The sequence below is a fragment of the Aptenodytes forsteri genome, unplaced genomic scaffold, assembly GCF_000699145.1.
Source record: "Aptenodytes forsteri isolate BGI_AS27 unplaced genomic scaffold, ASM69914v1 Scaffold46, whole genome shotgun sequence".
NCBI classification, from domain to species: domain Eukaryota; kingdom Metazoa; phylum Chordata; class Aves; order Sphenisciformes; family Spheniscidae; genus Aptenodytes; species Aptenodytes forsteri.
Window position 1 is genome coordinate 6,450,530 of NW_008794774.1, and position 12,527 is coordinate 6,463,056.

Consider the following 12,527-nt stretch of genomic DNA (forward strand, 5'->3'; position numbering starts at 1 on the left):
CTGACAGGCTTGGTGCTGTGACCACTTCCCTGGGGAGCCTGTTCCAGTGACCGACCACCCTTTCAGTGAAGAACCTTTTCCCAATGTCCAGTCTGAACTTCCCCTGACACAGCTTCATTCCATTTCCGTGTGCCCTATCGCTGGTCACCAGAGAGAGGAGATCAGTACCTCCCCCTCCGCTGTCCCGCTTGAGGAAGTTGTAGTCTGCGATGAGGTCACCCCTTAGCCTTCTCTTGTCCAAGCTGAACAAACCAAATGACCTCAGCCGCTCCTCGTAAGTCTTGCCCTCAAGACATTTCACCATCTTTGTCGCCCTCCTCTAGACACACTCTAATAGTTTGATGTCCTTCTTATATTGAGGCACACAGTACTCGAGGTGGGGCCACATCAGTGCAGTGCAGAGTGGCACAATCACCTCCCTCGACCAGCTAGCTATGCTGTGCTTGATGCACCCCAGGACATGGTTGGCCCTTCTGGCTGCCAGGGCACACTGTTGACTCATATTCAACTTGCTATCAACCCAAACCCCCAGATCTCTTTCCTTGGCACTTCTCTCCAGCCTCTCATCCCCCAATTTGTATGTATAACCAGGATTACCCTGTCCCAGATGGAGAATCCTGCACTTGTTTTGTTAAATTTCATATGGTTGATGATTGCCCAGCTCTCTAGTCTATCTAGATCTTTCTGTAAGGCCTCTCTACCCTTGAGGGAGTCCACAGCTCCTCCTAGTTTAGTATCATCAGCAAACTTACTTAATGTACATTTGATTCTTGTGTCTAGATCATTTATAAAAACATTAAAGGGCACTGGCCCTAAAATTGAGCGCTGGGGAACCCCACTAGTGACTGGCCACCAGCCTGATGTGACCCTGTTTACTGTAACTCTTGGAGCCTGACCTGTCAGCCAATTGCTCACCCATTGTATTATGGACTTGTCTAGCTGTACACTGGACTTTTTGTCCAGAAGGATGCTGTGAGAGACAGTATCAAAAGCTTTGCTAAAATAAAAAAACCCCACATCTACTGGCTTCCCTTGGTCAACTAGATTGGTGACCTTGTCATAAAAGGAAATTAAGCTAGTTAAACAGGACTTTCCCCTCATGAACCCACCTTTGACCCTAACTCTCTCAGCCTTTCTTCACAGGAGAGGTGTTCCAGCCCTCTGATCATTTTTGTGGCCCTCCTCTGGATCTGCTTTAACAGGTCAATGCCTGTCTTGTACTGGGGACCCCAGAGCTGGATGCAGTACTCCAGGTGGGGTCTCACCAGAGCAGAGTAGAGGGACAGAGTCACCTCCCTCAACCTGCTGGCCACGCTTCTTTTTATACAGCCCAGGACATAATTGGCTTTCTGGGCTGCAAGTGCATGTTGCCAGCTTATATCTAATTTTTCATCCACCAGTATCCCCAAGTCCTTCTTTGCAGGGCTGCTCTCAGTCGATTCATCACTCAATATGTATTGATATGGGGGATTGCCCCAACCCAGGTGCAGGACCTTGCACTTGGCCTTGTTGAACTTCATGAGGTTCATGTGGGCCCATTCATGATAAGTATGATACATTATTTACATCAGAATAATTGATTCCCTAATAACAAGATTGTGGAAAACATTATTTATGCAAAAAGCAGACCTTTGGTGGCCACAGATCGGTACCCATGTTTTTATTTGCCTAGCTAGCTTTCTGCATGCTGTAACTCAAGTTGGTATTTTGCCTCCTGGTTGTTTATTTTTTTACTCCTGCAGAAAGAATATTCATAAGATCTGTAACTAAATTTGCCAGGGAAAGTTGGCTTGTCTACCCATGCCCACTTTTCTTGTCTCAGTTAACTATTCCTGTAACATTTCTGGTATTTCACTGTTTCAACAAGGTGCAGAAATCTGTAGGAGAAAGTCTTCTTGTCCTGGTTTCAGCTGGGATAAAGTTAATTTTCTTCCTAGTAGCTGGTACAGTGCTGTGTTTTGGATTTAGGAGGAGAACAATGTTGGTAACACACCGATGTTTTAGTTGTTGCTAAGTCGTGCTTACACTAGTCAAGGACTTTTCAGCTTCCCATGCTCTACCGACTGAGAAGGCTGGAGGTGCACAAGAAGCTGGGAGGGGGCACAGCCAGGACAGCTGACCCAAACTGGCCAAAGGGACATTCCATACCATGTGACGTCATGCTCAGTACATAAACTGGGGAAAGCTGGCCGGGGAGGCCGCTGCTCGGGGACTGGCTGGGCATTGGTCAGCAGGTGGTGAGCAATTGCATCATGCATCACTTGCTTTGTATATTCTTTTATTATTATTGTTATTATTATTACTATTTTATTTTATTTCAATTATTAAACTGTTCTTATCTCAACCCATGAGTTTTCTCACTTTTACTCTTCTGATTCTCTCCCCCATCCCACCAGGGGAATGGGGAGAGTGAGAGAGCGGCTGTGTGGTGCTCAGTTGCCAGCTGGGGTTAAACCACGACACTCCTAAACACAAAGAGTGAAAGATTTTTACAGTTGCAATGCCAAGCTGCATGGCAAAACATACCAGTGCATCTGCACAACCCACTGTGGCAGGCAAGGTGCTTATTAACAAAAGGATATGGAAAAATTTTTACACAACTTTTCAATTTGTTGTCAATTGAATGATTTGGACATGAAGTTGGGCAGACCCAACCAGGCAGTTTGAAAAAGTCAACTCAAAGTCAATGCAGTCCCAATGCGTCTCCCTTTTTCATAACAATTTGGTGTCCACGGCCTTCTCTCACCTTTCCTTTATGGGAAAAGGGGTATGCCAAAAGAATAAAAGAGACTCTCTTTTCCCCAGAGAAGGACAAACACAGAAATTGTGTTGAGGATGAGAGGGGGTCATAACACTGTGCAACATTTGGGAAAGAGGTAAGAGCAACAGGGTGAGGAAAGAGAGATGCAAGATGGTGTTACTGTGTGTGTAGCAGGGCCTCATGCCTGTTGGCACCAGGGGAAGGGGAAGGCTGACGCAGCCTGCCTAAGATCTCATGGGAGGAGAAGGGCCCACAGCATACTTTTCTCGCAGGTACAGTGGGAAACCAGAAGATTAGTTGTCAAGGGGTGTGAAAATAAAGGAGAGTGAAGATTGTCTAACACTACATCAACTTTCAAACCCCTGTAGTGAACAGTTGCATCAAAATTCACATCCACAAAAATAACCCGCCTCTGGCTCATAGTTGCTTTCTTATGTGGAGACTTGTTTCTTAAGAAAAGCATTTCAAACTTTGATGACTGCTGAGAGCGGCAGGAGTTGAGGTCCTCCTCTGCAAATCTCTTTCATCATCTTTGGTAATTACAGATAAAGGCAACTTTGGCATGGGGTTGCTATTCTTTCTGGCATGGATTATTGCAAGGCTTCTAACTCTAGCTGAGCACAAATATACATCTACTTTAGACCTTTGGGGGGAGGACTTGAACTAAGTCCCTCTACAAACTGGAGCCTGGAGAAATAAATACCAGAGTTTTGGGTTGTTTATATAAGAGAAGTGAATATTTTAATACATTAAAAGTTGTTAATCTTTTTCAGAAACTTTACTGGAAACAAGTTACTATGTTTGAAGAATGAAACATGATTCCCAATAGCTTGCTTTTCTTTCATATTCACATGATAATAATTGCCTGTCAAGCCAAACCCTCAGCTACCTTTTTCCTCTGCAAAATCCCCTGTAGTGTATAGATAACAGAGAAGACTGTAGACGTACCTCTTACTGCTCCCACTCTTTGTGTGCTCTCCAAGACAAACTTGCCATTTTGAGTGACTTCTGACTTTTCCAAGTGGCTGTGTGTACCCCTTGATGCAAGTTCTCAGTTCTCATTTATACCCTGCAGAGGTCAGAGGATGTGTGGTGACTGTATCTCATAACGTGGTCTCACTAATCTGCTGTGGTCCTTCCTTGCATGTTAAATGCTCTGTGCTGTGGCATTCTGCAAAGCATCCATGCTGAGATATGGGACCCATACCATTAATTTCAACCCTGCGTAGAGGAGAAAACCTAGTCTGGCCTGGTGTCATGCAAGATGCTGTGTATTTCACTCTAGCAGGATTAAGTTCACTAGATGGTTTCAGCTTCCCTATTTTAAGCATAGACAGGGTCAGAAACAGAATTTACTTTTAAAAATCAAAATTTCTGCCCCCGAAAAGCTGCAATTTAATTTTTTTTTCAGTCTTTTTAACCATTTTTTTTTCCTACAAATCCTATGATTTTGAATCCAAAATGAGTTTAAGAGAATCTGGAATACTGTCCTGAAGCAGCGTAGATCTGAAACACAAACTACTCTGCAAATCTATTGTGAAAATATATTAGCTCAGGCTGAAAGCAGTTTGCCTGCTTTTGGTTGATGGGTGATAACTGGGAAACTAATGAGCTTAAACAACAAAACCCCAAAGTTTGGTCTTGGAGAGGGGACAAGGGGAGTTTTGCAAGAGTGGTTCTTAGTGTTCATGAATCATCACAGCACTAGCTGCATCCAGAATTGCACATTTTTTCTGAACAACCCTGGCCATTAGCCAAAGGAGAGAAATTGGAAGAAAAATCTGAATAGTTCTGTGGCATATGTCTAATGAAAGTACCTATTCTTTTCCCTAATGCAAAGAATAAGTGAAAAATAAGTGGGTTTTCATTTCAAAACAGGCAATATGAAGAAACTGTGACAAGAAGAAGAAACTGTAAGGCAGCTAATAGAAAGAAAGTTTAAATTTTCCTGGCAGTTCAATGGTTCTGAAGTTAATAAATTGCGGTAATTGAAATTGTCGTAACAGCAGGTCTGTGTGAAGCAAAGAGATATCTGACGGGTGGTATGGCATTTCTGAGAGACAGATGGGGCATGTATCAAGTTTGCTGAACAAGCTATTCAGTGTGGTGTACAAGGCCTGCACTAGGACTGCCTGCATGTTGCATAATACACTTTTTTCTTTGCTACCTATTGGTGTAAATCAAGAGTACCTCCATTGAATGTAGTGGAGTGTAAACAGGTTTGGCCTGCACCACAGTATTTCTACGAGCTTGTCTATATTGCTCAGGAATAACTGGGATAGTGGGGGGGTTACTTGGTTGTTTTGGTTTTGGGTTTTTTTTTTTGTTTCAAAGCCTATTGTGAATATAATTTTTATTATTGTACTGCTAAACTGTTTTTTCTAATGCCAGATACTCTGTGCACACTTCTTACTTCTGTGCATGCTTGCAATGATCAAAATTTACTTGAATTAATTACATAACATTACAAAAGGACTGAACTCATGGTATTTCTATTATGCTTTTAATAGCATTCTTTATATGCCAAATGCTACACAACAGAATATGTTATCTTTCTGCTTACATTTCTTCTGGAAAAAAGTGATAGGGTTTATTTACTTGTTTATCTTCTCTTGAGATGATTTACACCACTGTGATACGTTTGCAAACCTGTGGTTTGCCCTGATTTTGTACTCGCATAGGTGTAAATGACTACTGCAGGAATTTCACAGTTAAGTCTTGTGAAGAAAGGCGGGAGGAAGGATGACCTCAATTATTTAAAGGAAATCTGCTCAGTTTATTTTAGAGTTAACTCAGTATGGAAAAAGTTTTTCTGTCTTTAAAAAAACAAAGGAAAAAGAACGACACAAATGCATGCAGATGCTGTCCTTTCTCTTGAATAGTTCAAAATGGTTTGGATTTGAAACTTCAGTCTTGGCAGTCATTTCGTCCTCAAGGAATGTGTGCTTGTTAAATCCTGGCCAAAAAAAAAAAAAGGGAAAAAAAAAGAAGTTGTGAAATTAAGAAATTAAGAATGTAAGGAATTTATTCTGTTGAAGGATAATCTTTAAAAGCCAAACCCTGCATCCTGATTTGTCCTGAGGACCTCCACAGAGTGTGCTGTCTGAACTCATAAAACACATGAATCTTCACCTAAGGTCAAATACTCGGAACACACGCTGCCGAGCGCTAAAAAGATATCTGGGTGTTGACCTTTCTTCTGGGAGCCCTGCCAGCATCAGGACTGGTATGGGTCTGCTGTGGGGGAGAAGGAGGAGAGCTATGGAGAGCACACGTCAGGGCACATGTTCTCCTTGACCTCTGCTGGGCCCAGCTGCTCTTCAGATGCTGTTCTGCAGCAGGGATTTGGGAGTAGCGGAGGGGCTGTTGGGTCGTGGGGAAGTTTTATGCTCTCCTTCTCCCCTCATATCAAATTGGGAAAAAGCCCTGTCCTGCTAGCCTGCCATTTCACGCCGCTGCAGGCAGGTTTCCTTCCTCCCAGTGCACGGGTTGTTCCGCAGCAGACAACGTCTGGCAACTCAGACTGTGTCAGTGCTAAGGTGTGTGCCTGGGTAGAGGCAGAGCTGTGCCCTTGTGAAATCATTGTGGATAGCTGGGAGACACAGGTCATTATTAATGTGATTCAGATATTGATTTCCAGCTAAGTTCTGTACTCTGACCTCCAACCTCATTTATAAACTGATGCCACCTTCTAGAAACTCATTTTTAAAGCAAAGGTAGGAAGCTGAGGAGTTGTAGAATTCATACCTCAATACCTGTATAGGGACAGAGAGGCCTTTATTTGGGGAAGAGGGTTGGTGGGGGATTAGGTGATTAGACATCTTTGTAGGAAAGATGCTGACACAGTAAACATTATGTGTTTGCTTTTTATATTCAGCTGTTAATGTTTATGGGTTTGTTTTTAATTTTTGGACACAGGACCTGTGAAGGGCGAAATATCCGGTACAGGACGTGCAGCAATGTGGTAAGTGAAGTATAGCTTTGATACGATACAAATCATCACATACAACAGCCACATCCATATTACATAAAATAATTTGGTAATGTGATAGTGAGAATACTGTAGCTATCTAAACTGCCTCCATACCACAGGACTGCGGGTAAACCTTTGTCAGTTTCTTGAAAAGCTGGAGAGATTATGGCATAGTATGATGCTAAAACTGTTTGGAAGGAAGTCCAGGCTGGAAGTCACAGCCTTTGCAAGTAGAGTGTCAGTGAAACTTCAGAGTTGCTCTTTACAAACCCCCTGGCAGAATCAAGACCACTCGTGTTCCCAATATTACTTTGGTAACCAGCTGGTTCACATTGGGCAGTCTGTCAGGCTGGAGGATTAAACTGTTAAGGATTGAAGACAAGTTAGTAAGAGATATATGTTTCTGTTCACCTGTGCTCTACCAGCATTGGAATTCTGTTGCATGTCTTAGAAAAGAAGTTTTAGATAGCCTGCACCAGTGTTTTGGCCTTTCCAAAGGCTCTTGCTTGTTTTTTGTATATGGTGAATATAGTTTTCAATACAATAAAGCAAGAAACCTCAACTTCTGTGCTCACCAAAGTGAAAGTGTGTTTTCACTGGTGAAAATGGAAATAAAGACTTTCATACGGAAAGTTTTATTGAGTGCCAAGAATAGTAAAAGCTCTCAAATTACATGGAGAAATGTCAGTTTTACTGGTAAAGATGGAAAATGAAATCAAATGCGCACTGGGCCAAGCTTTCTCATGCTTGATAGCGACATATTCAGAAGCCTTTCAATAGGTGCTTTGTCTAAAAAAGTTTAAAAGGTTAAGTTAAAAAAAAGAATACGTTCCCTCATATTTAGCTTATATTTTCTTCAATAGACCACAGTTCATAATGAAAGAAACTGCTTCTATCTAAGTTGTAGTCTCCCATGCAGTAAGATTTCTCACCCTTTTCCTCTGAAAGTTGTTCTGGGTGTATCCTTTGGGTTCCTGAAATCTCTCATTAGTCTAGACATCTGCTTCACTAACTGACAACAACTAGAGTAGTCAATAAACAGGTTTGCTGGCTGATTAACAGTACAGTTTCCATCTGTGAGGCACTTAGGCTACACCGCAACCATGGAGGGAATGGGAAGGTTGATTTGTGCCAGGCAAGTTGCTTGCTGTAGCTCTGTGGAATATGACACACACACAAAAAAAGAGATACTGTTAAAGGCTAATTGGACTACAATTAGACCCATCAGTTTTGTTTCGGTTTATGAATGCATTCACATTGTGACAGTCCCCTTCTCATGCTGACCTGCCCTTGCGTATGCTAAGAGCAGTGAGACAAACTAGCATCCTGCTCTGCTGCCATTAGCTGTTCCTGGATCACTCTGAGGAGAGGCTGGGGTTTTAGCCGTGTTGCAACCCTTATTTTGGAATCATTGAGCTTAACTTTCCAAGATAAGGAACATTTTTTTAAATGTTATTTTTAGCTTAGGTTCTGTTTTCGAAATGTGCACCTGAACAGCTTTTCTTCAAAATAAAACATTGCATAGTTTTGTCAGGCAATTCCTTTACATACCTTGTATTTGGCAATTCTGGCTCCAGACTTTCCAACAGAGCAGTGAGACATGCAGCTGCAGAACTCACTTAATTATTTCATACCAAATAATCCAAACTGAAACTTTCAAAGTGCTTTACTGTGCTGAAATCAATGACAGTTTTGCCAGTGAATTATGAAGACCCAGGACTGCATTTATGATTTTAACCCCTTTTTTGGGGAAAGGGTAAAGAATGGATTGTGCTACATTGCTCTTTTCGTTAATAAAAGGATTAAATGAGTTTTCATTTGCTTGTTTTTGGTAAACTTGCAAAACTAGAAATAAATCAAACTACTCTCAAGCTTCTGACTGCATCATACTTTGACCAGGCCCTCCAAACACGACTTTATGTCATAAGGAAAGTACTTGGCTGTATTCATTTTGCAGACATTTGATTTCAGAGGAAAGTATTTTCTATTTTTAAACTATGTTGAGTCTTTGATTCAGATGTTATGCCCCTCCACTTATCATCTTTACTAATCTGAGATACTGTGCACCAGTAGTCACAACATCAGTCATTGCAAGGGCACTGCCACCACGATCAGCCTCAGAACTTGTGATCCTGCCACAGCCATGGTGGTCCTCAGCGCCATGTTTCTGGGGCTAGCTACCACTTTGAAATACCTTGTGCTGCACCAGTGGAAACCTAAAGCAGTTTGGGAATAGCGCTGGACATGCATCTCTGCACTGAAATCCATTCTTTACTGAATTGTGTACCTGTACCACTGAAATACTGTTTGTCTCTTTCAGAATAGTAAAAAAAAAAAATCACATATTTTCTCTTTAATGAAGTCTACTGTCTTTTTCTCCAAAATCCAATGATACATACACAAAAATTAGGTCTTGGAAACAATTCATTAACCCCATCATTTGTCATGGAATTCTGCACTGGAAAAGGCACACAATATTGTGTGTATTTTTGCTAACTCAGACTTTGCCTTTTAAGATTTCATCCACAAAGACACTGAAAATCAGGAGGATGGAACTTCCAGGCTCAATGAGACCTACATTCTCATCTGTTAGATGACAGTCTGTTGCTTTAAAGGAAAATGAGAGTAAATCCCCCCATTCCACCCCTGCAAATGAAGCTAGCTATCATGCATTGTGGAAAATTCCTTTTTGATTCTTGTGGAAATCAGTGAGTCCTGAAATACAAGCTTTCATTACCATTAGCTTGTACATAACTTGAGGACTGACGTTATTGTTCATAAAATAACCAGTCGTCTTTATTTTCTGCAAACTGTCTTCCTGTGAACTGACATGTTTTTGTTTATATGACTGTCTTCTTACAGGAAAGGATGGGTAGTCACATATACTAAAAGCAAACTTTATTTCAAAGGTGAAATTGGAGAATGGGAAGAATACTTCTTAGAGTCTGGCAATGAACACATTTTCATAGGCACTATCATTTGCAAAATTTTGCTACAGCTGGTTTTAATTCATCCTGAAATTAAATTACGGGGGAAAAAAAGGAATGAGATAAAGACAAAGAGAGGCAAGGGGAGAGAGTGGCGTGTCTGTTTCTTCAGTGACCTGTATTATTCTAGGGATGCTGAACCATTTTGCACAATATAGGCTATAAGAGAGATTGATACTGCTGTCTATAAAGCTTCTGAACAGATCCAGTCCAGTACGTTCACTACTTGCATTGCCTGCTGTTGATCAGAAACTGGAAAGATTATGGGTATGAAGCCACATATGTAAATAGTAAAAGAAGGAATGAAGGAATCTGAAGATGATTTAGGGTTGAATTGCATCCGTTTTTTTTCTTCTTACTATTCATATTGACTCCAAGTATGTTTCCAGCCATTTTAGAATATAATCATATGGGGATAGAGGGATTAATTTGTTTTTCTTTAGAAAATTACTCTGAATGCAATGAAAACATGTTTTTATATCTAGCTGGATTGTTATACCAAACATTATGCAAAATAAACAAAAATATTTCCAAACTGTGAGTAGGATTTTTTTACTAGTTCTTTTTTTTTCCTCAAGCTGGCATGCTCTCTGTTCCTTCTTCTAGGCACATTCTTAGTTGCCAGGTTCTCTCCAGCTTTTGTATCAGGCTATCATGGCACCTCATTTGCCCTTTCTCTTTTTCAGTCCTTCTGCCACTCTGCCGTTTTTTGCTTTCTCTTCCCCCATTTATATGAAAATCTATCTGAAGGATGTTTGTTAGAGTGTGTTGTCTTCATGCCTTCTCTTCATTATCCTCAATTATCAAACTCCTTTTTGTGTTTGAAAACATTTTTATTTTCCCTGATATTTTTCCTTTTATTGCACTGATTTCTGAATCAGACCAGAAAAAAAATGAGATGCATGCAACTGGCACTTCATTTCCAAAGGTCTTCGCTTTTCATATTTACTTGCTTATACCTGCCAGCATGATGATGAACGTTACATATAAAGGTGCTTTTGTGATTTTGCTGTTTGATATGAAAATAGACAACGCTGGAAGCTGCACAACGTTACTAGCTCTTTCGACAAGGTTTAGAGCAGTTCCATTAAGCCTAAGATAAAATGGTAGATCCCATTAATGAGACCACCAAAACTTGTAAACACCACCTGCAGCTCTTTTTTAGATATACCTCACTTTCTGCACTTGGCTGAAATACCAACTGTAATGACATCCCCCATTTTTTGGCTTGCATTCAGACAAGCTACTTCCATCCCTGTTTCTTATCAGCTCATGCTGCATTTTGTACACACCAGCACCAATATTGCCCATCTTACTTTCAACAAAATGACACCATCTTCTTTCCATGCACCAAAGCCCAGCCTGTTGGAAATTGTCAAACCTAAACTTCCATATAAGTACATAATTCTCAAAAGCGTTGGCTTGTGTGTGTGAGAAGCATCATCACCAGATAGAATTTTTTCAGAGCTACAAAAATGATTAACAGGATTTAATTTTTTCTACCTTCTGGTGGCTAGAAATGCCATGTGAAGTCTTTTGCGATCAAACCTCCCAATTTGCATTTTGCAATAAAATAATAAAAAAAAGAAAAAGTAAGTATAAGCACTACACATATCTCCTTACTAACACCAGACTTACTTAATGTCAGTTTACTTTTTAAGTGGAAATTCTTCCAAACTCAGATCATTTATTGTGACTGCAGTCTGTTCTTCAAAACGTTGTATTTTAATAACTACCATTTTACTTCTAAATGGGTGCATTTTAAAACCTCAGTGTGTTGTCTAAGAATTATTTCTTCGTACTTGGAAACAAGTGCTTTTAGTATGTTGCTAATGGTAGCAGCTTTGACTTCTGGATTTGCTGTCTTCTCAGCAAGCAGACCTGTGAATCTTTGACTATTAAAAAATAGAACAAAAAACCCCCATTGCTGCCATTATATGTAAATGCATCAAGAATGTTTGTAGACCAAACAACCTGGATCACTTCCATGATGGTGGCATTTCAGGACTCTGTTCAGGACTCTTCAGGACTCTGGATGATTCACAGATTTAAATTCAATATTTCTGATAATAATAATAATAATTTTTTTAAATTCAAATACCTCTTTTTGATCTGCCAATGAAGCATCTGCTGATATTCCCCCATTTACTTTCTTCATACTATTTCTCTCATGCTTCTCTCTGTCAGATATTGCAGTGTCTTGGGGTTGTCAGAGAAAGCTATAGTATGAGCCCCTCTCAATCTAAGCAGCTAGACATGATCCTAACCTATTTAGAAGTTCACAGGAGTAGACTACTGAAAAATCTAGCTGCAAGAAACTTAATTCAAGCGGAGCACTCAACAAGGCTTCAAGGCCAAGTGAAATTTTCATTAAATCCCCAGATCGCCTGTCTCTGTACTTTTATCTAAAGTTCTTATTTAGTCTTGGGCAAGCCCCTACTTGAGGACCTCAGGCTTTCTTTCTCAGTAGGGAAATTGCTGTGGCTGAAACGTTGTGTGTACTTCATGGAACTGGTTCAATAAGCTGTTCTGACAGATGCTGCACAGAGTAGTCCAGTTGTTAGTTTTTTGCACAGAGGAAAAGCTCCAGGTATAGTAAATCATTCTTGGCCTCTGCAAATATACAAGGACATATATTGTAAACTGTTTTAAGGTTCCTTGACTGTTTCCACCTATTGCAGCTTAGATACGATCTTCCACATTTCACCCACTAAGTAAACTTTAAAAAGCCTGACCCTCTTTTGTCCCATGAAATCTGATCTACCTATCACCATCAAGGGACATCTGGGATTCATCTTATCTTTTC

The 12,527-nt window shown here is 40.6% G+C and overlaps 1 protein-coding gene across 1 annotated transcript in view; it reads left to right on the forward strand.

Moving 5' to 3' along the window:
* Positions 1-12,527, forward strand: part of ADAMTSL1 (ADAMTS like 1) — a 464,029-nt gene that overhangs the window by 286,493 nt on the left and 165,009 nt on the right. The window contains exon 4 of the mRNA XM_009274309.1: positions 6,680-6,725. Within this exon, the coding sequence (XP_009272584.1) occupies positions 6,680-6,725 (46 nt within the window). The remainder of the gene's footprint in view (positions 1-6,679; positions 6,726-12,527) is intronic.